The sequence below is a fragment of the Cupressus sempervirens genome, chromosome 10, assembly GCF_028749045.1.
Source record: "Cupressus sempervirens isolate cs-2001-9-10 chromosome 10, ASM2874904v1, whole genome shotgun sequence".
In the NCBI taxonomy this organism is placed as follows: Eukaryota; Viridiplantae; Streptophyta; class Pinopsida; order Cupressales; family Cupressaceae; genus Cupressus; species Cupressus sempervirens.
Genome location: NC_143127.1, coordinates 639,600,635 through 639,627,618, shown reverse-complemented (window position 1 = coordinate 639,627,618; position 26,984 = coordinate 639,600,635). Strand labels below are relative to the sequence as shown.

Sequence of the window (26,984 nt, the reverse complement as noted above, 5' to 3'; positions counted from 1 at the left end):
AATTGTTGTAGGTAAACTTTTGATGGAGAGGCACCCCACCATATTTTGGTCCCCTTGTGCGGCACACTGCATTGACCTCATGTTGGAGGAAATTGGCAAACTTGAGTTTGTCAAGTCATGTGTGGAAAGGGCAAAAAACATATGCAAATTCATTTATATCATGCATTTGTCCTTAGCACAATGAGGAAGTACACAAAAGGCAAGGAGTTAGCTCGCCCAGGTATCACGAGGTTTGCCTCGAATTTCATCACCTTGCAGTCCTTGTTGACATCAAGGGATGGATTGAGGAGCATGTTTGTTGGGCAGGAGTGGATTTGCTCTTCCTATGCTACGACCATTGTAGGGTTAGATGTGGCGGATTGCATATTTGATGAGGATGGTTTTTGGAAACCCGCTAGAGAAATCCTTAAGGTAAATTTATTGCAATTTAACATTTAGTATTTTGCTTTTACTTTAAGTTATATTATTTTATATTTAAGTTTTGACTCAATTTTTTTGTTTTACTTTATATGTAGGTCACTGAGCCCCTTGTAGCTTTGCTACGAACTGCTGATGGGAAGAAGCCCTCTATGGGCTACATTTATGAGGGCATGGATGGGGCCAAGGAGGCCATCAGAGCCCAATATGCAGGAGTGCAGGAGAGGTATGGCCCTATTTGGGACATCATCGATAGGAGATGGCAGAATCAGCTCCATCGACCCATCCACGCAGTAGCTTACTATTGGAATCCGGCATTTCGTTTCCGTCCTGAGTTCAAGGCGGATGCAGAGGTTCTCACTGGCTTATACACAGTGATTCAGAGATTGAGTAGCGATGAAAATAGCGCTGCTGCAATTGTTGAGCTAGACCAGTTCAACAATAAGGAGGGGCCACTTTGCTTTGGCAGGATGGCCATAAATGCTCAGACAACACTACAGCCAGGTAAAAATTAAATAATATATTCAATGTTCATGAATCTAGATTCTAAACTTAAAGTTGATTATATAATGCATTAATTTTAGAGTTGTAATTTGTAAATGAGACTAATTGTTTTTGTTTTTTGCTTATTTCAGATAGATGGTGGCAAATGTTTGGGGCCACAACCCCAAACCTTCAAAAAATTGCCATCTGCATTCTGAGTCAGCCGAGCAGTGCTTCTGGATGTGAGCGCAGTTGGTCCATGTTTGAGCACATCCACTCGAAGAGGAGAAACAGGTTGACAGTGCAGAGGTTGAATGATCTTGTCTTTGTTCATTACAACCTTCGTCTTAGGATCAGACAAATTTTGGGCGCTGACTCCTCTCCGATCATTCTGGAGGAGATTGATCCAGAATCAAAGTGGATCACAGAGACCGTGGACCCAGTCTTCACTGAGGAAGACCGCGCGTGGGTTGACCAGGTGGATGTAGAGGCTGAGGCTGTGGCCAAGGCAGAGGAGGCAGCTAGAGCACATTCAGGCATTGGTAGACGCACACGCGCACGCACAGACGCAGGCCCTAGCGACATTATTCATGAGCCCATTGCACATGCAAGGGACATGGCTCGGCGGTCCTCTAGGACCTACCTTACACGCCTTTCTCATAGGCAAGCTGGATACTCAGAGGCTGAAGTTGAGGCTGCAGCAGAACTAGAGGATGATGAGGCTTGAGCTGGAGCCTTGTTTTTATATTTTGTTTACATTGTATAGATATTGATAGTGATACTGAATCACTGATAGACATATGTTTCAAACTTTCATGGATCTTCATCTTAGATTTATACATACATTTATGATTTGATGTCTTATAGATCTTCATGATTTCATCTTACTGATTCTATGATTTGAATCATTATGATCATTTGATTTTTATTTACTTCAGCTAGCATACAATTTACATTTTAGTACATAATGATAACATAGTTACGTATGTGATGGATTTTATGTTTCATGTTTATGTATGTTAGATTCTATTTGATGATGTTATAGTGTTTTTAAGTTATATTCAATAAAGGGTGCATGAAATAAGTCTTAAATTGTTAAAATCTTTACATTTAAAAGGTTTTTTCAAATTCGCCGATTCACCGGCGATTCACCCCCGATTCACGATTCGATTCGGCCGTGCCGATTTCGATACGATTCCGATTCACATTACTTTGCGTAAAACACTTGTTGCAACTTGTTTTTACTATCAAGTTACATGAACAGCAACCAAGTCTAAACATATGTTCTTAAGTTCTGTCAGTTCTCAGTTCTCCAATTCATATTGAAACAACAATGGTAAGGAGGTTATAATACCGATTCCAAGTCAATGTAATAGATAGTTCCATTCGAATGCAAAGAATGATAGATAGAAATAGAAAGATATATGCATATGATTCTGAATCATATGATGGAAAACCCTATCATGTAGTCTAACATATAAGTTTAAATCCAAAATACTTTCTATCATGTTTTCCTTGCATTTAACTCGCTGACTCTGCAGTATGGATACAGAAAACCATTATTATGTTGTGTTGCAATCATTGTTTTCCTTGCATTTAAATCGTTGAGTCTGTAGCATAGGTATAGAATACCACTATCATTCGTTGGGTTACAACTCATGCTAAACCATGCATCAAGATCATTGTATTGCAAATCATATGTTACCTTGTAATTTAATTGTTGAGTTTGCAACATGAGTACAAATTATTACACCCATAATGTCGTGTTACCATTCATGTTTCCTTATTCCTTTCCATGTCAATAACTCACAGATTCCTTAACACTGTATATGGGTTTGATTCAGATTAAAGAAAGTAAATAACAGATCAAGGATATTGCGTTGTAATAATATTTTTAGTTCTTTTATTTCTTTAAGCCATGATCGTATACCAATCTTATATCTCTGTTCAAAATATAAATGCATCCTCTTATGAGATAATATTATGAGCAACGAGGAATTCATCAAGTAATCAAGATGGAGAAGGTGTAAATCTAAAAGTTTGCAGGCACCTGGAATCATCGGCATGGTAGCCTGAAATGGTGAAAAGGTGTAGAGGGTCAGCAAGAACGTGGATGAGAATCCAGTAATTAAGCTTTCGAATTTTGAAATCTTTTAAGAACATAATCATAGAATGTGAAATGATGGTTGTATGAAATCTTTTTGATTAATTGATAGAATTCCGATTACCTGGGATTCACCCGGCTGTGTAGCCAAGAAGATGGGTGATGAGGTGTGAGAAAGGAATCATCAATAATATGAACCAGTATCAGTTATGACATTTCAATATTTATCATTTAATATGAATTAATTAATAGCTCATGCATATTCCTGTTATAGTGATCTCCTGCTACCAAGTCATATGGCGTGTTATATATCATGATGCCCAGTGGATGGAATGATGTTCCCTATCAATCCTAGGTAGGGAGGGCCTTTCTCATTAGAAATCATGTGGGGATATGTTGTGGTCCGAGGTTGGGTGGTTAAGCCCCTGACAATGTTTCACCTCTCTCAAGATGTCGGACATGCATCAGACAGAGATAAGCTATGAATTCAATTGTTTATCGGAAATAGGTATTATCATTTTTATTTATGAGGTAAGATTAAATTGAAGTATTTCATTGTTATCATCATTTTACTTTCATATATATGAATTAACGAATACAAGTATATTTTCTAATCTTGAGATACTGTCACAATTAAGTAATCAAAGGAAAGGGAATCTAAAGCCTAATTGATTTGAGAGATGATTGGAGCCCTAAAGGATACAATGGTATCGGAACCCTAATTGAATCCATAGTATTGGAAACCCTATTGGAATCAATGGTATCAAAAGCCCTAATTAAATCCATGGTATCAGAAGCCCTACATGAATTCGTGGTTGGTTGAAGCCCTAAGTGAGATAGCGGTATCAGAAGCCCTAAATGAACCGAAGGTAAACAATGCCCTAATTGATACAATAGTATGAGATGCCCTAATTTTTATATAATGGTATTTAATGATAATCGTCATTTGATATTGGTTTAACAATGTTGGATAGAAGTTGTTTTGTGGTATTATTATAAAGGTATTTGTGGACTAACTCGGGTGGTTGTAGAAGCATCCTTAGTTGATTTCAATCTCAACTTTATGACGTATGTAGTTCTCAGTTTCTGTAATAATTTCATTTGATGGTACTTCAAGATTTTAAGAAATTTTGTCTAACTAATTTTAACGGTAAATCTTATTCCCATGAACTTGAATGATATAACTGTCTTCCCATGAAACCAAATAGAAACTGTATTTCTTTGAGTATGGTATTTGTTAATTTAGACTCAAGAAATCCGGATGTTACACTTTCAAACTCTGTAATGCACCAGCAACTTTTCAAAGGATAATTCTACACAGCTTCAACAAGAAGCCCATAGGGAACTTCAAGGCATTCCTGGACTACTGGCCAATTTACAATAGACAAGACACACTTGGTAGCCTTACAGGAGTGCATGGAAAGATGTTGAAGTGCCAAATTGGCAATGAACCCAAAAAAGTATAGATATGTGGTGCCTCAAGGGAAGTTATTGGGCCACATTATATGCAAGGCTAGATTGAAGATAGACCCTAACAAAGTTAGGGTGATCGTGCAAATGGAGCCTCCCACAAATGTCATTGAAGTAAAGTCTTCCCTTGGCCACATTGAGTACTATAGATGATTCATAAAGAACTTTGCCAAGTATTGTACCCCTTAGACAAACTGACACAAATGGGCGGGCCATAAAATTGGGGAATGACATAGGTGTTGGATACAATTGATTAATTGTGTGTTGTCTTTGATATTACACAAATGTCATATCATTATCAGTTAGTATATGTCGAGCTCACTCAAGCAATGAAGACAGTTCTCAGTATCTACCGAGCATTCCTCTATTTGCCTAGTTCAGAAGGCAGTTTCTACCAAGTTCACTCGAGCGACAAAGGAAAAGATGCAAAAAGTGAGTGTTAACCGAGCTCACTCAGTTAATGAAAGAAAGTTGGACGGAACCAGTGCTAACCGAGCTTACTCAATTGCCAAAGGACTTTCGTGAATTTGCAATGTTAACCAAGCTTCTGTTGGTTAACAAAGGAAATCATTTCTGAGTCAGTTTCTACCGAGTTGGGTTGGCTAACGAAGGATTTTCTTATTTTGGCATATTAAGCTTAATTGATTTATCTATTGATTCCAGCCGACTATGGTGATGAATATTGATTATTCTAAGTTGTATTTGAGCCGACTTGACAAAGTGAAAGATATAAGGTCAAGTTGTGATTTCAAAGTGTGCGAGAAAGCAAGAAGGTGTTATTGAAGATTTAATGATGAGAAGAGGAAGCGAATTTGAAGGATAAGCAGAATATCCTTGTGGAGCAGCAAAGCTATATTCGATCAGGAAGGATCAAGTCCAAGCCATAAAAGAGATTTGTAATCAGCAAATCATTTGCATTCAAATCAGGCCATTTCATTTTTACTCTCTAACCATTGTAGCAGTGATCTAAATCTCTTAACAGAGTTGGCTTAACAACTATTTGCAAATCCTCTAACAAGATGGCAGTTCTATTGAATTGTCTCAACTCTCAAGACCTCTAACAAGGCCACTCCTAACAGGGTGATAAAATCTTTTGACGGGGTCACACCTAACAGTGTGTTTTGTAACCTTTAACAGGGCTGGCTCCTAACAGGGCTCACTTCAGAAGAGTGAAAAACAGTAACTAGTTGCAATTGGTGATTTTTCCCAAATTGGGTTTCCACATTAAATCTTGGTGTCTACTGTGTTCATGTTATTTTCTTTTATATGTTTGCAACTCAATTAAAGTAATGGTAATCACAGACATCTAAAAGTTTATATGTTAAGCATTTACCAAGCTAATTCAGTTATTACCGAGTTACAGCATTTTATGTGTGTTTACCGAGCTTCAGCAGTATTCAATTTTCAGTTTGCATTTCTGTACTGACATCTAAGGGATTTAGGATTTATTCTAATAGTGACTGATTCACCCCTTCCCTCTCAGTTACTCCTCTCATATTTCCAACAATTGGTATCAAAGCTTTTGGTGCTTGTAGAGAAGGTTTCAAAGACTTAAGCTAAAGATCAGGATGTCTTACAAAAGAGAGATTCTCAAGCTGAACAAAGACAACTTTGCAGTATGGCAAGGACTTATGAGGTTACATCTAGCTACAATCAATGATTCAGGTTGCAAGTATCTTGATGCTGAATACAAGACTCTCATTGGAACATTATCAGCTGAAGATATTGCCAAAAAGAAGAATCATAATATCATGATGATCGATATTGCATCTGCTCTCACTTATGTTGAACTTGATGAGGTAAAGGATTGCAAAACTGCACATGAAATGTAATAAACCAAACTCAAAGATATCTATGGAGGAGATGACAATGTAAGAAGAGTCAAAGTAAAAAGTCTTAGAGAACAATTTAACCAAATGAGAAAGAGAGAAGATGAAAACATTGCAATTATGTGGAAAAAATCAATGTCAGTGCAAGTGCAATCAAAGCATCTGGAGGAGACATTAAGGAGGAAACTATTGTGAGTAAAGTGCTCAAAACTCTTCTTCCTATTTATGCAATTATAGTGTCTACTATTCAAGAAATAAGATGTGATCCAAATAACAAATTAGGTTTGGATGCTCTAGTAGGAAAAATGACAACTTTTGCACTAGATAACTATGATAACTATGTTCCTGCTTCAAAAAATATTGAATCTGCATTTAAAACTAAAATCTCACTCAAAGAAAAGGGTGAGAAATCAAAGTCCAGTCAATTAGGAAGTGAAGAAAAAGGAACATCAAAAGAAATTTCAGAAAGTGATCTTGAAATTATTGAAGCCCTAATTACAAGGAAATATTTTAAAAGAAGAGGAAAGTACAAAGGTAAAGTTCCTCTGATTTGCTTTTCTTGTGAAGAAGTTGGTCACCATTGCTGCTAGGTGTTCAAATAAGGAAATCAAGGATGAGAAGAAAAGCAATAGGAATAAAAGCAAAGACTCCAAGAATTATAAGAACTTCAAGGGAAAAGGTAAGAAATCTCGTTTTATAGCTAAAGATTCTAATACCAGTGAAGATGAAATGGTATTTATTGTTGTGAAAGATGAATCTAATGATGAAGGATATAAGATGGCACTTACCTCTCATGTTAGCAAAACTGATATATGAATTATTGGCAATGGCTGCTCACATCATATGACTGGTGACAAAACAAAATTTGAGCATATGGAATATTATGATGGAAAGCTGGTTATGGCACAAAAGGCTATGTCATTTGAACTTTGATAATCTGGTAAAGATAAGCAAACATAGAAGAGTAAGAGGTATTCCTAGTTTGAAGAAACCTGACATGGGTCTATGTAAGAAATACCAAATTGGTAAGATGGGAAAGACTAGCTTCAACAGCAAAAACTGTCAGAATAAGTCTTGGAAATTATTCATACAGATTTATGTGGACCTATTGGAATAGAAAGCTATAGTGGAAAAAAGTTTTTCATTCTTTTTGTTGATGATTATTCTAGAATGATGACAGTAATGTATCTAAAAGAAAAATCAGGACCCTTTCAAAAATTTAAATGGTACCTGGCAAGAGTAGAGAAGGAAATCGGAAAGAGGTTGAAATGCTTAAGATCAAACAGAGGTGGTGAATTCATCTCCTATGAATTCAATAATTTCTGCATTGAAAGAGGAATTAAAAGACAAGTATTAGCCCTTGGTACATCACAGCAAAATGGTATAGCTAAAAGAAAAAACAGATCTATCATGGATTGTGCAAGAACCCTGATGATTGAAAAGAAGGTTGCTCTCAAATACCGGAAGGAAGCTATCTGCACTGCAGTTCATACCTTGAACAGAGTACAATTGAAGGAAGATTCAAACAAAACACCTTATCACCTATGGTATGACTACAAACCTAATGTAAGTTACTTGAAAGTATTTGGCAGCAAATGTTATATATTGAAAGAATCTAGAAAAGACAAATTTGATGTAAAAGGTGATGAAGGCATATTTCTAGAATACTCCTGCAAAAGTAAAGCATACAGATGTTTGAATTTGTCTACTCATAAAATTATAGAAAGTGCACATGTTAGAATCAATGAGTTTGCAGAAAAGAGTGAAGAAGAAAGCAACAAGGAGCCAGAAGATTACAGAAGATTTGTTTACTGTGAACCTGATACCCTACCAAATCTATCTGAGAGAAAAGAAGCTTCATCTCCCGAGTCCCTAAAAACCCCAATAGTTACCGAGTTGCAGACAATGCAACCCGAGCTACAGTCAAAAGGACCCAAGTCACAATCGGAGGCTACCAAGCTAGTTCAAACTGAGCTTGATGGACCCGAGTCACAGACAAAAAGACTCGAGCTTGAAACTGAAACTCAAGATGAAGATGGTGGAACTCATTCAAAGACCAAAGAGCCTATGTTAGCAAGATATGTCAGAAGGCATCATGTACCTGATCAGATCATTGGAGACAAATCAGATGGAACAATGACAAGAGGCAAACTAAAAGGTAAATGTTTACTTGCTAAATTTGAACCTAAAAGTGTTAAGGATGCTCTGAAAAATGAAAGTTGGATTGAATCAATGAATGAAGAAATAGAACAGATAGAAAAGAACAAAATTTGGACTATTGTTCCTAGACCCAAGGATAAAAATGTAATTAGTACAAAATGGGTATTCGGAAATAAGCTAAATGAAGATGGAAAAGTTTCAAGAAACAAAGCAAGATTGGTGTGCAAAGGTTATTCTTAAGAAAGTATTGACTATGGTGAGACTTTTGCTCCTTTAGGTAGACTAGAAGGTGTTAGAACCTTACTAGCATATGCAACACATTGAGGATTTAAAGTATATCAAATGAATGTCAAATCTACATTCTTGAATGGAATTCTTGATGAAGAAATCTACATTGAACAACCAAAAGGTTTTGTAGATCCTAACAAAAGGGACATGGTCTACAAATTACACAAAGCATTATACGGTCTCAAGCAAGCTCCCAGAGCTTGGTATGAAAGACTTTATTATTACTTGGTTCAGATTGGCTTTCAAAGGACAAATGATAACAGTAGTCTGTGTATCAAAGAAGGACCAAATAAGAAGATTGTGTTAGCAGAAATATTTGTTGATGATACTCTATTTACAAGAAATGATGACTTGTGCAAAGCATGTTTGGTGAAATAAAATTCTTTGTTAGATTGCAGATATAGCAAAACAAAAATGGTATCTACATCACTCAATCTAAGTATATCAAGGAGATGTTGAAGAAATTTGGAATGGAAGATTCAAGACCAGTTGGAACCCCTATGTCTACTAGACATAAGCTCTCCAAAAATGATGATCCAAAGAAGTAGATCAGACCACATACAGATCAATGATTGGAAAATTGCAGTATGTAGTACACACAAGACCTGACATTGCTCTAACAGTTGGAATAGTGGCAAGATTCTCAGCAAATCCTAGAGAAAATCATATGATAGCAATCAAGAGAATCATGAGATATCTGAAAGGTATTGAAGACTATGGTTTATGGTATAAACTTGGAGGCAATTTGGACCTAAAAGTATGTACTGATGCTGATTGGGCAGGAAGTATTGATGACAGAAAAAGCACTAGTGGTGGAGCATTCTTTCTTGGTAAAAGACTAGTATTTTGGACAAGCAAGAAGCAAAATTGTACATCTCAATCCACAGCAGAGGCAGAATATGTAGCAGCAGCAGTTAATTGCTCTAACATTGTTTGGTTCAAACAACTATTGGAAGAAATGGAAGTAGAGATCAAAGATCCAATAGTCATATACTATGATAACACCAGTGCAATCAACATATCAAAAAATCCAGTAATGCATTCCAAAACAAAGCACATTGGTATAAAATATCACTTCTTAAGAGAATTAGTGCAAGATAAAGGGGTCAAATAGGAATATGTGAATACAAAAGAACAAATTGCAGACATATTCACCAAACCATTACCTAAGGATGCATTTTAGCATCTAAGACGTAAGCTAGGGATCATTCCCCTATCTGAAATTCACTAAATGAAGTTTAGTGAATGCATCAATCAAAACCTATTGAAGATCAATCAATTGGTGCGAGATTAGCAAAGGGCATATTGCAAATGAATCGATACTTAAGGTACATTGGTATTTACAGAATTATTGTCTTTGGCATGTGATGTCAAAGAGGGAGAAATTTACTATCATATCTCTGAGAAATTTTTGAAACCAGAATAAAGTAAGGAACCAAAGAGGGAGAAGTATTCCAAAGAAGAAGTTTGCTAAAAGAGAGAGAATGTTCTGAATGAACTTGGTAGCAATTGTTGCAGTTAGAATCCAATGAAAGGAAGAGCTCATACTAACAAAGGGAGTTCTCAAGTCTAAATCCAAAATTTCATTGTGCTATGACATGTTGTGTTGCCATCAATGCCAAAGAGGGAGATTGTTGGGTACAATGAATTAATTGTGTTATTTTTGATGTTACACAAATGTCATATCATTATCAGTGAGTATATGCCGAGCTCACTCATGCAATAAAGACAGTTCTCAGTATCTACCGAGCATTCCTCTGTTTGCCTAGTTCAGAAGGCAATGTCTACCGAGTTCACTCGAGCGACAAAGGAAAAAATGCAGAAAGCGAGTGTTAACTGAGCTCACTCAATTAATGAAAAAAAGTTGGATGGAACCATTGCTAACCGAGCTCACTCAATTGCCAAAGGACTTTCGCGAGTTTGCAGTCTTAACCGAGCTTCTGTTGGTTAACAAAGGAAATCATTTCTGAGTCAGTTTCTACCGAGCTGGGTCGACTAACGAAGGATTTTCTTATTTTGGCATATTAAGCTTAATTGATTTATCTATTGATTCCAGCTAACTTTGGTGATGAATATTGATTATTCTAAGTTGTATTTGAGCTGACTTGACAAAGTGAAAGATATAAGGTCAAGTTGTGATTTCAAAGTGTGTGAGAAAGCAAGGTGTTATTGAAGATTTAATGATGAGAAGAGGAAGTGAATTTGAAGGATCAGTAGGATATCCTTGTGGAGCAGCAAAGCTATATTCGATCAGGAAGGATCAAGTACAAGCCATAACAAAGATCTGTAATCAACAAACCATTTGCATTCAAATCAGGTCATCTTATTGTTACTCTCTAACCATTGTAACAATGATCTAAATCTCTTAACAAAGTTGGCTTAACAGCAATTTGCAAATCCTCTAACAAGGTGGCAGTTCTATTGAATTGTCTCAACTCTCAAGACCTCTAACAAGGCCACTCCTAACAGGGTGATTAAATCCTCTAACAAGGTCACACTTAACAGTGTATTTTGTAACCTTTAACAGGGTTGGCTCCTAACAGGGCTCACTTCAGAAGAGTGAAAAACAGTAACTAGTTGCAATTGGTGGTTTTTCCCAAATTGGGTTTCCACGTTAAATCTTGGTGTCTATTGTGTTAATGTTATTTTCTTTTATATGTTTGCAACTTAGTTAAAGTAATGGTAATCACAGACAACCTCTAAAAGTTTATATGTTAAGCATTTGCCGAGCTAATTCAGTTATTACCGAGTTACAGCATTTTATGTGTTTACCGAGCTTCAACAGTATTTAGTTTTCAATTTGCATTTCTGTACTGACATCTAAGGGATCTGGGATTTATTTTAGTAGTAACTAATTTACCCCTCCCCTCTCAGTTACTCCTCTCATATTTCCAACAATAGGATGAAGAATTTAAGGAGAAGACAAGGTTGGTGGGTGAAATGATATTGGCATATCCTAATTGGGACAAAAAGTTCCACATCCATTTGCATGCTTCAAATATGCAATTGGTGCTACATTGGCTCAAGTGGGTGACCATGGACTAGACCATCCAATCTAATTTTCTAATAGATTGTTGTCTAAGGCAAAAAGAGCTATAGTACAACCAAGAAGAAGGCTCCCAGAATGGTCTATGTCATCTAGAAATTCAGCAAACATTACCTTATGGCAACTCTGTTCACATTCTCTATGGACCACCAGGTGTTCATGTACTTGGTAAATAAAACCATCATTCAAGGACAAGCTAGCAAGTGATGACTTCTATTGTAGAAATTTTCCTTCACAATCATCGTATGAACAAGGAAGAGCAATGTGGTCGTCGACCAGCTATCACGGATAAGATCAGGTGAGCAGCCAAGAGCCAATGATGATTTCCCAAATGTCCACTTATTCTAATTTGTAGTACTACCAACATAGCACACCAGCATCAAAGAGTATCTCAACATCGTGGTTCTTGAGGGGCATGTCGTCGAGAGAAAGGAGGAAGCTTTTCCTAAGGAGTAGAATATTCTACATGATTAACGGACTATTGTAAAAGATGGGACCTAGCCAAGTGTTAAGAAAATGCATCATGGAGGAGGAAGCCCCTAGCGTTTTGAGAGAAGCACATAAAGGTTTGTTAGGAGGACATATGAGACCAGAGATAAAAGCATGCAAAGTGTTTCTAGCAAGCATGTGGTGAGCTACATTATACACTGACACACGGGACTGAGTCGTAGGGTGTAATACATGCTAAGGGCTAGAAATTTGTTGAAGAGGGACTCCATGCCTCTCAACTCCTCGCATGCCCAAGAATTGTTTGAGCAGTGGGGGTTGGATTTCATCATACCGCTAAAGGCCAACTGTGTACATAGATGTTACATTGTCGTGACCAAAAGACATTTAACTAAGTGGGTGGAAGCAAGGGACTTACCTGACAACTCTGCCTTGAGCACAACAAAGTTCATCTATGAACAAATCATTACCCAGTACAACATTCCCATCTAGTTGAGAAGTGACAGGGAAGACATTTTGAGGGCTATACCATCAAGTTGTTAACAACAAAGTTTTAAAAAATTCACTAATTGACGAACCCCTACTATCCGAGAGAAGTGGGTAGGTCGAAGCTACCAACAAGATTTTAATGTTGGTGATTTACAAATTATGCAAGGCGGAACAAGAAGATTGGGTAAAGAATTCTCCTTTGGTACTATGTGCCTACTACATGACCTACAAGGTGACGACTAGCCAAACACCATTCCAATTAATGTATGGCTAGGAAGCTATTGTACCAGCAGAGTTTATGGTACTAGGATTACTGATAACCATTGAAAACGGGCTAGGCGATATGGAAAGTTTGAGAGACCGGTTGTATGCACTAACAAACTAGATGTATTGTGGATGATGGTATATTTGACGACAGAGGTAGCCCATCAACACCAAAAACTATGGCACAATAAGCACCTAAGGCAGATTTAGATTCATCCCCGAACAACTGGGTTTGAAGTACAATGGGCAAAATGAGATAAAGCCAAGGAAATTTATAATGAGAGGACTCGGTCCTTATAAAGTATGCAAAGTCGTGAAGAATGGAGCAATAAAATTGTGGACACTAGATGGGGAAGTAGGTTCTGAATGTTGTGAACGAGTCAAAGTTGAAGTCGTACCATGAAAGATGGTAGAACGATCTAGTTCTTTTGGAAATGCCCAATGATAGGCAAAATTGTATTTAAAAAATAAGCCAACAACTCATTATACGTCAAGACAACATATTGTGATCACCTTGAAGCATTGATGTCATATGGTGGGTCACCATACACTAGGTCCCATAAGGGCACAAAAATAAAAAAATAAAAGGACGAGGAAAAAATACTATGCGGTGATTAAAAACCCAACCCATTGGCTAGACTGTACAACTAAAATAACTATAAAAAAAAGATTGCACCAAGCAAAACTACCATACTGCAGCATGTGGAGCCACAAAGAAGAAAGGTGTCATTACGTGAACCCGTGAGAAAAAGTCGTAACATACATGTGAGCTTGTACAAGGAGGCAAGGGCCTATGGTGATGAAGAGAATTAGAGTACCTATGGTGGTGGAAGAAGGATTAAGGTCTATGAATGTCACCAAAGACATAACCAAGTGTCTATGGTGAAGTTAGGAGAAGCCTACGAAAGTACATGGAAGGTTCATTGTGAAAGAGGACATGCCTACAAGAGACGTTGTATGCAATTTAAGACACGAAAAGAATTCCTATAGTCGAAGAAATATTAAGACAAGCTTATGATGATCTTGGGCCTACCAAGAAATTAGGAGAAAGCATCATAAAAGAAGAGCCTACGAAGGAAAATCAAAATATAGAAATTGGAAGCCAAATCTATATTCTATTGCACTTGGGTGTACATAGGTAGAGGAAATAAATAGAAACAAGTGTGAGAAGTTATAAATGATTTCCATATTGCCTTTGGATAAGGATGTCATTCTTAGGATAGAAGAGTGTCATACCCTGCTATATGAAGATCATTGCAAAGAGTGCACTCTCAGATGTTGAAATTTTGTCAAAGATTTCATCTATTGTAAGAGCCACCTACCATAAGCTTTTTGAGAATCATCACGTCTTCCAAATTCGGGCACAAGAAGAAAGGCACAAGGAAGCAACACATTTGAAGAGTGTACAGAATGTCATGTGGAGAAGGGTCACAGCTAGAGAAGGAAAACATAAATAAAAAGATGCACACACCATACGACCGTTCACAAAGCAAGGAGAGACGCCAAGGACCTACGCACGTGAGATAAGGAGGTTGAAGAATATAGGAGGGAACCATAAGGCCATGATGACAGGAGAAGAAATCATGGAAAGGAAGTAAATATTCCCACGCACAAGGAGTTTGTTGAGGTTGAACACAACACACAGGGAAATGGCAAGGTGCAACTGAATCAGCATCATACTTAACTGAGACAAAACAATTATTGATGGATTTGAGAGGAAAGAAGCCAAACTAGAGTACATAGTTATAAGCATCACAAGCACCAACACCATCACCATCAAGCGACTCTTTCAAAATGAACAAAGACAAGAGAATGTTTCCATCAAGAGTGAAGATTGCAAGGAAGATGGACACAAATACAGGCAAGAAGGTAAAAACTGAAAGTGCAACAGAAGCCCAAGAAAGATGAAGTTACAGTCCAAAAGATTGCTTTTGAAGGACTTAATATTATCGAGGGTAGGATTTGGTGGAAAGACACTCTAGACAACTATCCTATCAAGGAAAGTTTGAGATGTATACAGGTGCATTGCACAATACACATGCCAATATTTTGCATCTAGGATTTCAAAAGAGCCTTGAGGACAATAATTGAGACCTGCAACAGGTGTCATCATAGGTCCACATTCACATATCTCAAACAAGATATCACCATTACTTTCACAACTGTAGAGTTTACTAGGGTTTTTGGGATTCTAGGGATTACAAGGAAGAAGATTGATAAAATAATTAAAAAAAGATATCGAAGGAAGTGTTGGCTCCCAAAACCACAAATCGGAAATCCAAGAGCTTGCCGATTCTCCAATGGGATTCCAAATCAGTTTTGGCCAACCAACGAGAAAAAATCAAATTCCCCTACACTTTAGGCTTCGCTACACCTAGGCGGGTATACCTTCACCTTAAGCCCTTATTGCTTCATTCAAGGGTTTTTCTATAGAAAATTTAAGCTTGGTGTTCTTAGGTTGGCAAAATCTTTAAAATTGTTTAAATAAAGTTATATGAATGCTTTGATTTTGTTTGTGAAATGAACGTTATTTGAATTAAAGGAATAGTGTTTATGACTTATGGATATGATGAAATATCGAACTTCAAGACTTCAAATGTTAATCCATTTTCTTGAAATGCAAACCAGTCCATTATTCCACCTTGGGCAAATAGAGTCAAACTTCTTCAGATCCTTGTATACAACCCTAAGATGACAGCTCTTACACCATCCACTACTTTATAGGCTGAAGCGCCCATTAGCAATAAAACCCTTAGCCTAGTTGAATTTAATTTCTTTGGGAAAACAAATTAGACACAACTTACATAAACAATATTTCGTATGCAACTTCTGATGATCAAAGGCTTGTATTGAAATCAATTTTTCAATTTTAGCAGCAATTAATTTTAAAACCCATAATCACGGGGGATAAATCTAAAAGAATATTCTGAACTTCAATTTTCAAGACGAATAAGCAAAACAGGGCTCTTGCATTAAATTTATAAAATGAGTACAAATGGTCTTTACTTATTTACAATAATCAGCATATCCAAATTGCAAATAATATTTTATTCCCTCATTTTCTTTGATATCTGCTCCACTGCTCCTTTTATAATATATTTTCTTCTTTCCTTATTTTTTTATGACTTGCTCTTCATTTGTTTGGGCAGCTCTTATTTATATGCAATTGAAAAGATGTGTGCCTCTTTATAAAAGACATACCCTTTATTAAATAATGATTAATATGAAGTTTTATTTTTTTCTCACACCAAACCCATACATTGAAAAACATTCACTAACGATTGGGACTGTAATCCTACCTTATGCATAGTTCTATTATGTCAAAGATCATCATCCTCCTGGCAGAGGTGTGGCTCTCATCCTTAAATCTGCAGGTGACCTCTGAGACTAATACTCATAGCAGTCATGCTGGACCAACCCATAAGCACGTCTAATAGTCTTTATTTATATCTGATTTAATATATGCTTCGGTATGTCGTTTTTGAAAAGTCTAACCACTCTCGGTTTCTTGGAATGGAGTCATTGTATTAAGGTGAATCATCCAATTTCATCATCCAACTTTTGGCCTCCCTGTGTATGGTGTTATAATTCATGGGATCATTTAACTATCATCTATACTCCCGGACACAACTAGCCGTCTGCAGATAACACGTATGCAAATTGACGATGTATAGTGCTTTTATTGCTAAGGCCCAGTGCCATTTATCAAAGCCTCTCATTTGAAATTGCTTTAATATAAAACTATGATTGTTTATCTGTGACTTTAAATTCTCGTATTCACAAACGACCACAGCTGGAAGCCTAATTTATTTGATATTTTCTCATGCCAAGTCCATCAAATATAATTCGCATGCATGTTTAGTAAATTCCTGAAAGGATTCTATAAAGAACTTGTATGCAGTACATACACTAGTACTTTCCATACTTTGCCTGGCAGCATGGGTCCTCTCTTTGGTATCGATCAGATCCCACATCTGGCTAAGCGTATGCAGTTAATCAAATCATCTTCAAACTACATGCATTGAAGATTTGATTCTCCTCTACAGCTGTTATTGTTTCTCCTTTACATCAACCATCGTGAAGCATTTGTAATTACAGGATATCAATTCTTATCAAGTTACACTTCTTAAAGGCCCATCCATTTACAAACAAGACTACCATCTATATCCTTTTGATTTAGCCCAGTTGTGCCTACAACTAGAAGCTCCATCATATTCTTTAATTCAGAGTTTTGCATTCAATTAAGCAGGGTCCAAACCCTTCTTGAAGTAATCAAATTCATCTATGCTTATGTAGTGAGGACTAATCTTTTAGAGATGATAATTGAAAGATCTCTTCTTCTCCTATGATCTGCTATTGAAGCTCCAAGATCCCTCAATTAACCTTCCTCTACATGTTTGCCTATCCTTGACCATTCCACATGAGCCTCGGCCAATATGCACATTTGACAAAACTGCTAAGAAGTGTTTGTGGTTATCCATATGTTGACCATCAAGTGAATTGTATGTGATTCCACTTTAGAGACGAAAAGTGGATCCTACTTGGCTTTATGAATCTAATGAGTAAAATATGGCCAAGAAGTGACATGTCCTGGACTTCAAGATTCAATGGGGATCCACACACTGATGAAAAGGTAGGAATCAGCCTGAAGCCTTGTATTTGTGAGGATTTTCATCTTCTCAATCATTGAGTTGTTGCCATCATATGCCTCTCCCTCATGAGGCCATCCTAGTCAATATAACAGATCATGCTCAAGATGGGGTGTTATTTAATACCCCTTTTATCCTTTGTATACAATAGTTAAAAATGAAATATAAGTTAGTATAAAATTTTGCTTAATCAGGAAGAAAAAGAAGGATTAATAGAGATGGTTTCCAGAAACTTGATGAAGACATAACTAGACTCAATAGCTAGTGCTACAAGGAGTTGTGGGACCAAGTCCTTCGTTACACCTAGTGAGTAGAGGTATCCAAAGGATGTAGTTAGGAGCCGACTCACAAGCTATAGTCATGCCTTGAACATAGCATTAGCCCAAATTGCCCTGTTGAATGACATCAGGAACGACATTGTCTACGATTGGGCATTTGTACTTGTTGAGACGATGGACAAGTTCATGACTACAGTATAAGACATTTTATACGTCACATTGCACCATTAATTTCTTTCTCAAGGCCACCCGTAAAAAATACGTATGGCCTGACTGGAGGTAAAGGCACAAGGCCCAGTGGACTCTTCTCACTCCTTAGCATGTACTGGCGACACTTGGACACAAGTGGTGTGCAATCAAGAAAGAAGAGGAAATGTCAAGTGGTGGTATCAGAGTCTCAACTTGAGAAGGACAATGAGGACAGCGATCGAGCGAAGTCCAATATCTCTTTAGGAGCCAACAGAGATAGCTTCAAGATGATAGGCCAAGATAGTCATACGATCGAGAGAGAAATGGACTCGGAGGTAGGACCTTGAGTGGACACACCCAAAACTTTGGTTGGTGACATAACAAAGTTCTCTTACTCCACCTCTTCTCTCTGGTGTTGCCCAGTTGAATCCACCCTCGACATTCAAGGTGACGATGGTAGTCATAGTGCCAAGATTTGGGCAATTGAGGGCCCCAATTTCCATAGCACCATCTAGGGTAGATACAATAGTAGCGACACCACCACCACCTAGAGAGCCAGTAGTAGAGTCTACCATAGACATAGTTGAGCAGACATTAGCAGCCAAGATAACTGAGGCTACGAGGGAGTTAGTACAACAGGAGATGTCGAGTAAGGTGGTTGAGTTGGTCGAGATGAAGGAGGTCAAGACCAAGGCAATAGGGACAAAACTTCTAGCACAAACAAAGGTAAAGATATTGGCAAGTGGTACCCTAGTGTGAGTGGCGCTCCATAGCTCAGTCGCTTCTAGCTTATATCTATGGCTCCTATTGGAAACATATGCTAGTTGAGATAGTGGACCTGGAGGGGAGTGTTCACCCATCATTAAGGAATTTGAGAGAGGGAGTTCACCCCACCAATTGGCAAGACTCCTTGGCATAATGAGGCCTTAGCACGTGGCATCTGGGGCAAAGGCTTAACAACTGGCAACAATAAAATCTCGCAAGGAGTTGGCCACCCAACTCTACGAGGTTGTAGAGCACCACAAAGATGAGTTGGCTCAGGAGAGGGCTGCTTAATTGAGAAAAGTGATTGGAAACATTCAAAAGGGAATCTTCAACACAATGGTAGCTTTGGTTACACAAAGAATGCCTAAGGATGATATGACTGTTGGGTGAATATTTTGCAACCAACAGTTTTGGGTAAAAATCTAGTCGCAAAATAGAAAAACTAGCCACAACATGTGAGACAGAGTCTCTCCTACCTTAAAGGGAAGGCTCCCCCTTCTCATTGTTCCTTGGATCAACTCAAGGTAAGCAAGAAGTCAAGAGATTTTGTTAAAAAGGTGTTACCAATACTCTTTCTTCTTAACTTTCAAGAAAGAATTCACTTACTCGTGGAGCGAGTAATGGGCAGAGTGAATCTCGAACAACACTTTATCTAAAGCTAGAAACAGTGATACCAATAAACTAACACTAACTCAAAGGCCAATTGAAAGTGTACCAGTTTAGCTCTAAGTTCGGTCGTCTTCTATATGGAAAAAGCTTTACAAATGAGGCACAAAGACTTCCAAAAGTAAAGATATCTTAACTACTTTTCGATTTAAGAAAGAAATATAAGCTATAGACAAAGCTTCTAGCTATATATAACCACAATTGCTCCTAGTCAAAGCTCCCGCTCCAATTGCTTCTTAACGCTTTTATATTTAATTACCAAGAACACAAGATAACATGAATCAAAAATAATGTATGTGAATTACAAACAAGGCTTCTAATTCGCACAAATAACAATCTAACTCAATCAAAGTCTAAATTGCTCCTTTGTATTCACTTTTCTCTCAAAATAATGCTACACAAACAAAGTTTTGCTGGCACAATTTCTCCAGAGCTCTCTTGCATACAATAAAAGATAAAAGATTTTTACAATGAAGGGGCACTCCTTTATATAAGCACAGGAGTTGAGGAAAAAATGGAGGAAAAAGTGGGAGCAACTCAACCAACTTTGACCTAGTCTAACTAAAAGAGAAATTGTAGGGTTACATGCAACTCGCATTACATGTAATTACATTTTTTATGCAATGCATCCTCTTAGACCTATAAACAAAAACAACAATCTTAAAGATTGTTTCTCAGTGCCTTGAACTTGACGATGACATCACGCACTGTAGGAAAATCAACAATCTCCATTGTTTTTTATAGGGCTTCAATCCTCACTGCATCTGCATATGCTGATTGTACAACCTTGGAATTGGTTGCCAGAGAATCAAACAAGTGCTTTGTAGAGGATTTATATAAGACAAACTTGTTTATTGTGTGCGAACCAAAGTCTTCAGAACCCACATCAGCATTGATCCTAAGTGTATATTTTGAACTTACCCTTTCAACTACAATGTGATTACCATGTTCATCAAGAACTTGGCATCCCATTTGTTCCAAATCACAAGCAACACCTGTTTCAACTGCTTGACAATCTCCAAGGGCTGCTTGCAGCTTTGTAATCAGCGTCCTCAAAGTTTCTTCTTTGTAGCCAATAAGTCCTTGAAATCTAAAGAACATTTCACATGACGGAAGAATGTCATATGAGACCAAGGCATCTAGATCAAATTTTGCCATTTCATCCCAATCATTGAGGATGTCCTTCAAATCATTTGCTTCTCGAATCAAAGAAGAGATCAAGCTTCACTCCATTTCATTTATCTCTTTGACATGCCTAATGTAATATCCTCCCCTGATTTGAACTTTGACTTGTAGAAATTTAACTTAAGGAATATTGTCAAACACTTTGTATGCAAACTCATAAAGCTGATTTCCTCAATAAATTGCTTTCCAATGAGTAGATTTACGAACAACTATGAAGTGACATTAAAATGCATAATACCCATCATAACATTTTCCCAAACACTTGGCACACATTCAACAATATATGAAAAATCTGGAAACTCTTTCAATCTGCTGATAAAGGGTGATTTTTAAATGTAGATGTGCACTTACAGCTGCCTTAAAGGCTGCAACAACTATTCAGACTTGTATTCAACAATTATTATGCAAAGTATCAAAATTTGACAGAAGAAACCTGGAATTAGTTGCCGTAGTATTTTGCAGATGTAGTCGGCAGCCTTCCAAACTTCTAATCAGCCGGAAAAGCAAGTAAACTTGATACCAACACTGTTCACGCCGTACTGTAGCAAAATACTGTTCTTGCCGACTATAGCAAAAATACTGTTCATGCAGCACTATAGCAATAACTAACTTCAGATCTGCACCTCAAACCCTTGTAAATTTCTTTATGCGAATGCCCCAAATGAAACCTAGTGTATTTCCTGAAGTGAAAACACCATTGATCCTCCTGACTGTGTCTTCCAACAGCGAAGAGAATGCTAGCAAAGAGGGATTCCGTCCTCCAAGCCCGATAATCAGATATCCAGCAACATAACATTAATCTTCATCCAAGCATACAAAAAAAAAAGCTCTTCCATTTCTTTTATAGTGTTCTCACAAGAGCTCAATCCTTCGTTTTCTCAATGTGGGATAAAACATAACTCCCTTTATGTACCTTATGTCTCCAATGTGTTATAAAAATAAAGGGAACTCTTTTAATTTAAATATTTCCCACAAACTATAGTCTATGCATTAATAAAGTTAAATATTTAAATTTAACTTTATAAAATGGCTTTATCAATGCATAACAAATCTTATCAATGATAAATAAGTTTTCCTGTCGATTTTAAACAATTACCATCGACATACCACTGTGACTGAATGTCCGGCCATGTCCAAGATGACTTACTATAAATAGTAAGTATGCCCAAAGTTGCCTCAGAACCCCTCAAAAAGACCTGCAACTGAAACTGTCTAGGCCAAATGGCCTCTAAGCCCCTTTAATGTCCTAGTTAGCCTACGGGACTGTGGGGAAATAGGCTAACGACAACATCATGCTATGAATGCTAGAAAGGGGACATTACACCTAAGAACTGCAAATGTCTTTGTAATGGCTCGAACTCCTTCAAAGTTGATTTATCCTATCCAAGACTTGATGGCTTCAATCAGCTTCATTTCCTTGGATGTCTGAGACATAACAACATCACTTTGAGAAGATTGTTGCCAAATGACCTCGTTTAAGTGAGAAACCTCCTATTTGAGTTGAGTTTTCTTCTCCCATAGCTCATGATTGCTTTTCGATACATTAGCCAATGCATCTTGAGCATCTTGTAAACAACTTGGACGTGATTGTTTCCTGATTTCAACCTTAGTGAACTTGTAATCAGAACGAGTAAGTTCTTCAACAGGTTTGTCCACCAGTGGCTCAGCAACTTCTACAAATTTAGTTTTACCCAAATCAACCAAAATCCTTGAAACAATCTTATCTTTCAAAGATTTGGATTTGGTTTTCTTGACAGGGAGATTGACAGGGAGACCATTTTTCTTCTCTTTGTTGTTATTCTGCTCAACCACGCAGGCAAGCTAAAACTTTCATCCATGGAAACAGGTACAGTGGAGACCATCGACATTGATCCAGATTGTACCTTCGTCATGACTAAGCAAGATTCAATCTGCACAGCTGAATGCACAGGAGCATGATGAGAGGACTCCATCATGATAAGCTCAAAACCCGTCAAAGATGTATCAAGTCGGGGAAACTTGACCACTTGTAAGAGTTGGAAAATCCTCAAACACATTTCCCAAATGCTCATATTGTTCATTTGCCAGGATGAGAGAAGCAACAAAAGAAATAGGAAGAGCCATTGTATTGACTTCTAAAACTGGAATAGAAGGTGTGAAAACAGTGGAGAATGAATCCACATAATCATCTACTTCATCCAGAAAGGGTGCCTCATGTATGGATGGTGCACGAGTTTGTGCAGGCCTTGGGGGAGATATGATCATGACTTCCCCTTCTTCCTCCTCATCTTCTCCATCCAATTCTATCTCCAGTTCCTCTGATTCTTCCTCTGACTTTTCTTCATTTGATTTTGGAATCTGAGATGACTTAGATCCTTTTCCGCCCTTTAACTTGAATTTGAGGGAACCCTTAGCATCAGAAGAGGAAGCACCATCTTTCCCTGTAATTCCCAGCTGTGATTTCCTTCCAAGAGGGCCAAAGCTTCCACAATCCAAACCCAACTTAGGATTAACTCTTTTAAGGCCTTTAATTTTCAGCCATTTGTTGATATTTGTCAAAATGGATTGAAATCTATCCAAGATAGATGTACCTTCTTTCTATTGCCACTAAATAGGAAAAGAGCATCTTTTATTAAAATCGGCTTGAAGAAATTTCGGATCAAGAATTTTGCCATCATCTTTGACTTGGAAATCTGAAAGAATCTCCAACATGTTAAGATCAATTATCTACTGCAAAGTTAATCTGCAGTAGTCCATCTTCATTATATCCATCCTTGTTCTCATATCAATCTAGATGCCCTTGATGCGATGAACATGTGCGTAAGCTCTTTTGATTTGAGAATTCATTTCTCGATAACCAAAGTCAAATCTGGCTTTAAACTTCTTCAAGGCTCTGTTTCCATATTCTTTCCTTTGTGCACAGAGTTAATTGAATAGTTACCAATTGTTAAGGGTTTGGCAGAAGTGATACCGAAACCAGGCCTACGCATAGTATGCTGATCACACTGCACTTCCATGAGATGTCTACCTAGCTCCATCAGGATGATTCCATTTGTAGCATACCTAGGTAAGGTATACGATTCACCTTTAAAATACCAAACTCTCAAGTATGTAAAATTTGGAAACTAAATAAAAATACAACAGTATTGATTCACCTTTTCCCATGCTGCATCAAATACCCTCTTGATGGATAACTGTTTATCGAATAAGCACTAGAAATGCCCAAAGAAAGCATCTTGGACTCTTCTGTAATGAAACTTACTATTAGCTAGAGTGCTCTGGTCATAGTAATCCCAAACTGGAATCTGAAGATGATCCCCTTTAGCTGAGTGACCAAAGAAAGATCCCATAGCAGCAACAATGTAGATGAGGTAAGAGTTCATGTAAAAAGGCACTGAAGTTCCTACGTTGAGCAACTGGTGGCAAAGTGTAGTGCTAATCAACTCTCCCCAAAAGATGTATTCTCTGTTTTCCATGATTTGAAAGAACTTGTACATCCATGGCTCAAAATTAGTAGAATCTTTGAGACCACAAACTCTGCTGAGTAGAATGATGAGATCTTTGTATTCTTGTTTGAAATTAGATTGATGAACGGTCTTTGGCCATCTTGAGAAGTTATTTGTTTTATTGTCTAACCAGTATTGGTTAACATATTTCTGATAATCACCTTTCGTCTCATTCCAGCTTGCCAAAGCTGATTCTTTGGTTAGATCTGCACACTCTACATTATGTGGTACCTTGAAGATCTGCTCAATAACCTCTGGGTCAAGGCTAATGACAACCTTCAGCATCCTTGATTGTCTTTGATTTTGGGCTGAAACGTCTCACACATCCAAGAATGAAATCAGGTCCCATGGCAGCCATAGGAAATGCAAACACCAAGTGAATGCTACTTCTTTTGATGCACTGAAATCTCGTGGCCAACAGGAGTTTCTACTTTCCACAAAAAATCAGCCACGTCCACATGACCGATCTTTGTGTCCACTACGTTATCAAGAAGAAATACAACTGATGATGGAGTTGCATTGGCCAACTTTTTATCAAATTGATATTTCATCTTGCCTTTGGATTTTGATTTTGATGGTGAGAGCATCTCTTGCAATTGCGCTGCAACACAAAAATCCCAAAAACATAAACACATCATCAAAGGGAATCGCCATACAAGTTCATTCTCGATCAACAACAAAGATTCGAATACGGATTGGAGACTTTGTAGATCTGGTGAAATGATCTCAAAGCGAAATCATATACATACGCAATAAATGGAGATGAAATATGAATGGAAATGGAATGCAGAATGAAGTGTCATGAAGGTGGAAAATGGAAGTTGGAAATGAATGTGTGAAGGTGGAACGCATGGGAATGCATGCGAATGAAGATTGCTAATTTTCAAACGTGACTTAGGGTTTTCAAGACCTTATTGCATTAAGAAAAATGACAACATGTAAATGCAACATGTAACAAGGGATGAAGGATGAGATGAGATGTGAAGGCAGGTGGAGGATGACCTTTTACATTCAAATGTGGATAATGAATGAGATGCGAAGCATGGAAAGAAGCGGAAAATGGAAAACATGTATTTACTCATGAAGGCATGAGTGCATATGGAGAGATGGAAATGGAAAATGGAAGAGGGACAATGAACTTTATAGCCATTTTTGGTGAAAAGGTGAAGTCAAAGTATATGGAAGATGAAAATGACATCTTTTTGACTTTTCAAAAAGTGACTTTAAGTCCAAAACAGGGTTTTGAGATGCATTTACATGTAAGGCTTTTCTAGTTACCGTGTCGTGCGAGTAAATACAAAAAGTGAGATGAGTAAAATGGAAGCAGAAAATGAGATTGAATGCATGTGCGGATGGTGAATGAGATGGAAAACATGTAATCGCATTTGTCGGATGAGACGTGAAATGTTGTGACATGGAAGATGGAAGTGAAACGTGATGATGCTTTCACATGAAATTAAACAAGAACAAGTTCTTGGGAAAGAACTTGTAACTTCTCCAAAGTGGAGAAAAACTGGAAAGCAAGCACTCAAAACACAAAAACTTAAAAAGAAAAATGTACATTTGGAAAATGACTCAAACATGTCAATATGCAAAGCACTTCAACATACAATTTCGAATTTGGAGATTGGGAAAAAACCAAAAACATGAAAATGAACGATTTCATCATTTTTAAAGGAAAAATACACTTTCCATGGTATCAATTTCAACAAGTGGCAATCATCAGGCAATAATGTGCAAAAAATCAGCAAGATAAGCACAAATTAAATAGCAACAAAGAATAAGTCCACTTACATGAAGATTATATGACAAAAATGATGGAAAAAGATGCTCCAAAGTTGAAAATTTCTTCAAAAACACTTGGACTCTTTCAAACTTTGCAAATTCAAAATGGAGAAGGCAGCAAATAAGGCATTTCAAATGGTAGATGCCAAAACGTGCCATCTTCTTGCTCTAAAATCCAACGTTTTGGTTGCACATGTCATGGAATGTTTTTGGTCAAAAATGTTTTTCTCAAGGTGTGAAATCCAAACATTTTGGCTTCCAAAGTTGTAAACGTGTACCAAGATGCAATGTAAACACCACAACATGCAAAATCGATTCCTCTTGGGGCAAAAAGGTGAGCCAAAAATGGTGGTTTTTGAAGATTTTTCCAAAAATGTACCCTTGGAAGGAGTTTGAAAAAACGTTTTTTAGCAAGATAAATCAATTTTCAATGCTTTAAAACCCATGGCTAAGCAAAAACGACCCTAGTAGAGAAGATTTCGTGAAAAACCATTAAGTAAATCTCCCACAATCTTCAAAATTGGATTCTTGGAGCCTCTTTGCATGTGTTCTTCCAAAAAACAAGTTTCTTGAGGGCAAGAAAATGAACTTTTAGTGCAAAAAGCACCTTTTAGTGTCCATAGCATGTTTTAAAATATGCATAAGGTGAAAATCGTACCTTTTGGTGTCCATTGCATATTTAGAAATCCCTCCATAGTGGAAAACGCACCTTTTGGGAGGCATGGCATGTTTTAAAATATGCATTTGGTTTGAAAACTCACCTTTTTGGGTTGATTGCATATTTTAAGTGAAAGCTCACATTTTAAATGCAATAACACATTTAAGTTATAAAACTCACCTTTTTGATGTCATTGCACAGTTCAAGTGAGCTATATGCAATGGCATCAGAAAGGTCCACTTTTGATGACTTAAACATGCTAAGACATCAAAAAGGTCCACTTTTGATGGACTTATATTTCTAAGTTGAAAATTATATACAATGGCA

General features: G+C 37.3%; 2 protein-coding genes across 3 annotated transcripts in view; one reads left to right on the top strand and one right to left on the bottom strand.

The window, feature by feature from the left end:
• LOC149535457 (uncharacterized) overlaps positions 1–26,984 on the bottom strand; it is an 80,240-nt gene that overhangs the window by 17,786 nt on the left and 35,470 nt on the right. The gene's annotated exons all lie outside the window — the stretch shown is intronic.
• Positions 167–22,667, top strand: LOC149535458 (uncharacterized). The gene is made up of 3 exons (XM_089803492.1): positions 167–411; positions 516–643; positions 22,487–22,667. The coding sequence occupies exons 1-3, from the start codon at positions 181–183 to the stop codon at positions 22,665–22,667; spliced, it is 540 nt and encodes a 179-aa protein (XP_089659618.1). The 5' UTR covers positions 167–180.

What these genes read in the sequence shown, in the direction of transcription:
- LOC149535458 (XM_089803492.1), top strand. Translation starts at nt 181, where the DNA reads ATGAGGAAGTACACAAAAGGCAAGGAGTTAGCTCGCCCAGGTATCACG. An exon ending in CCGCTAGAGAAATCCTTAAG is followed by an intron (nt 412 to 515) that starts GTAAATTTATTG and finishes CTTTATATGTAG; the next exon opens with GTCACTGAGCCCCTTGTAGC. An exon ending in TATGCAGGAGTGCAGGAGAG is followed by an intron (nt 644 to 22,486) that starts GTATGGCCCTAT and finishes TTTTCTTGACAG; the next exon opens with GGAGATTGACAGGGAGACCA.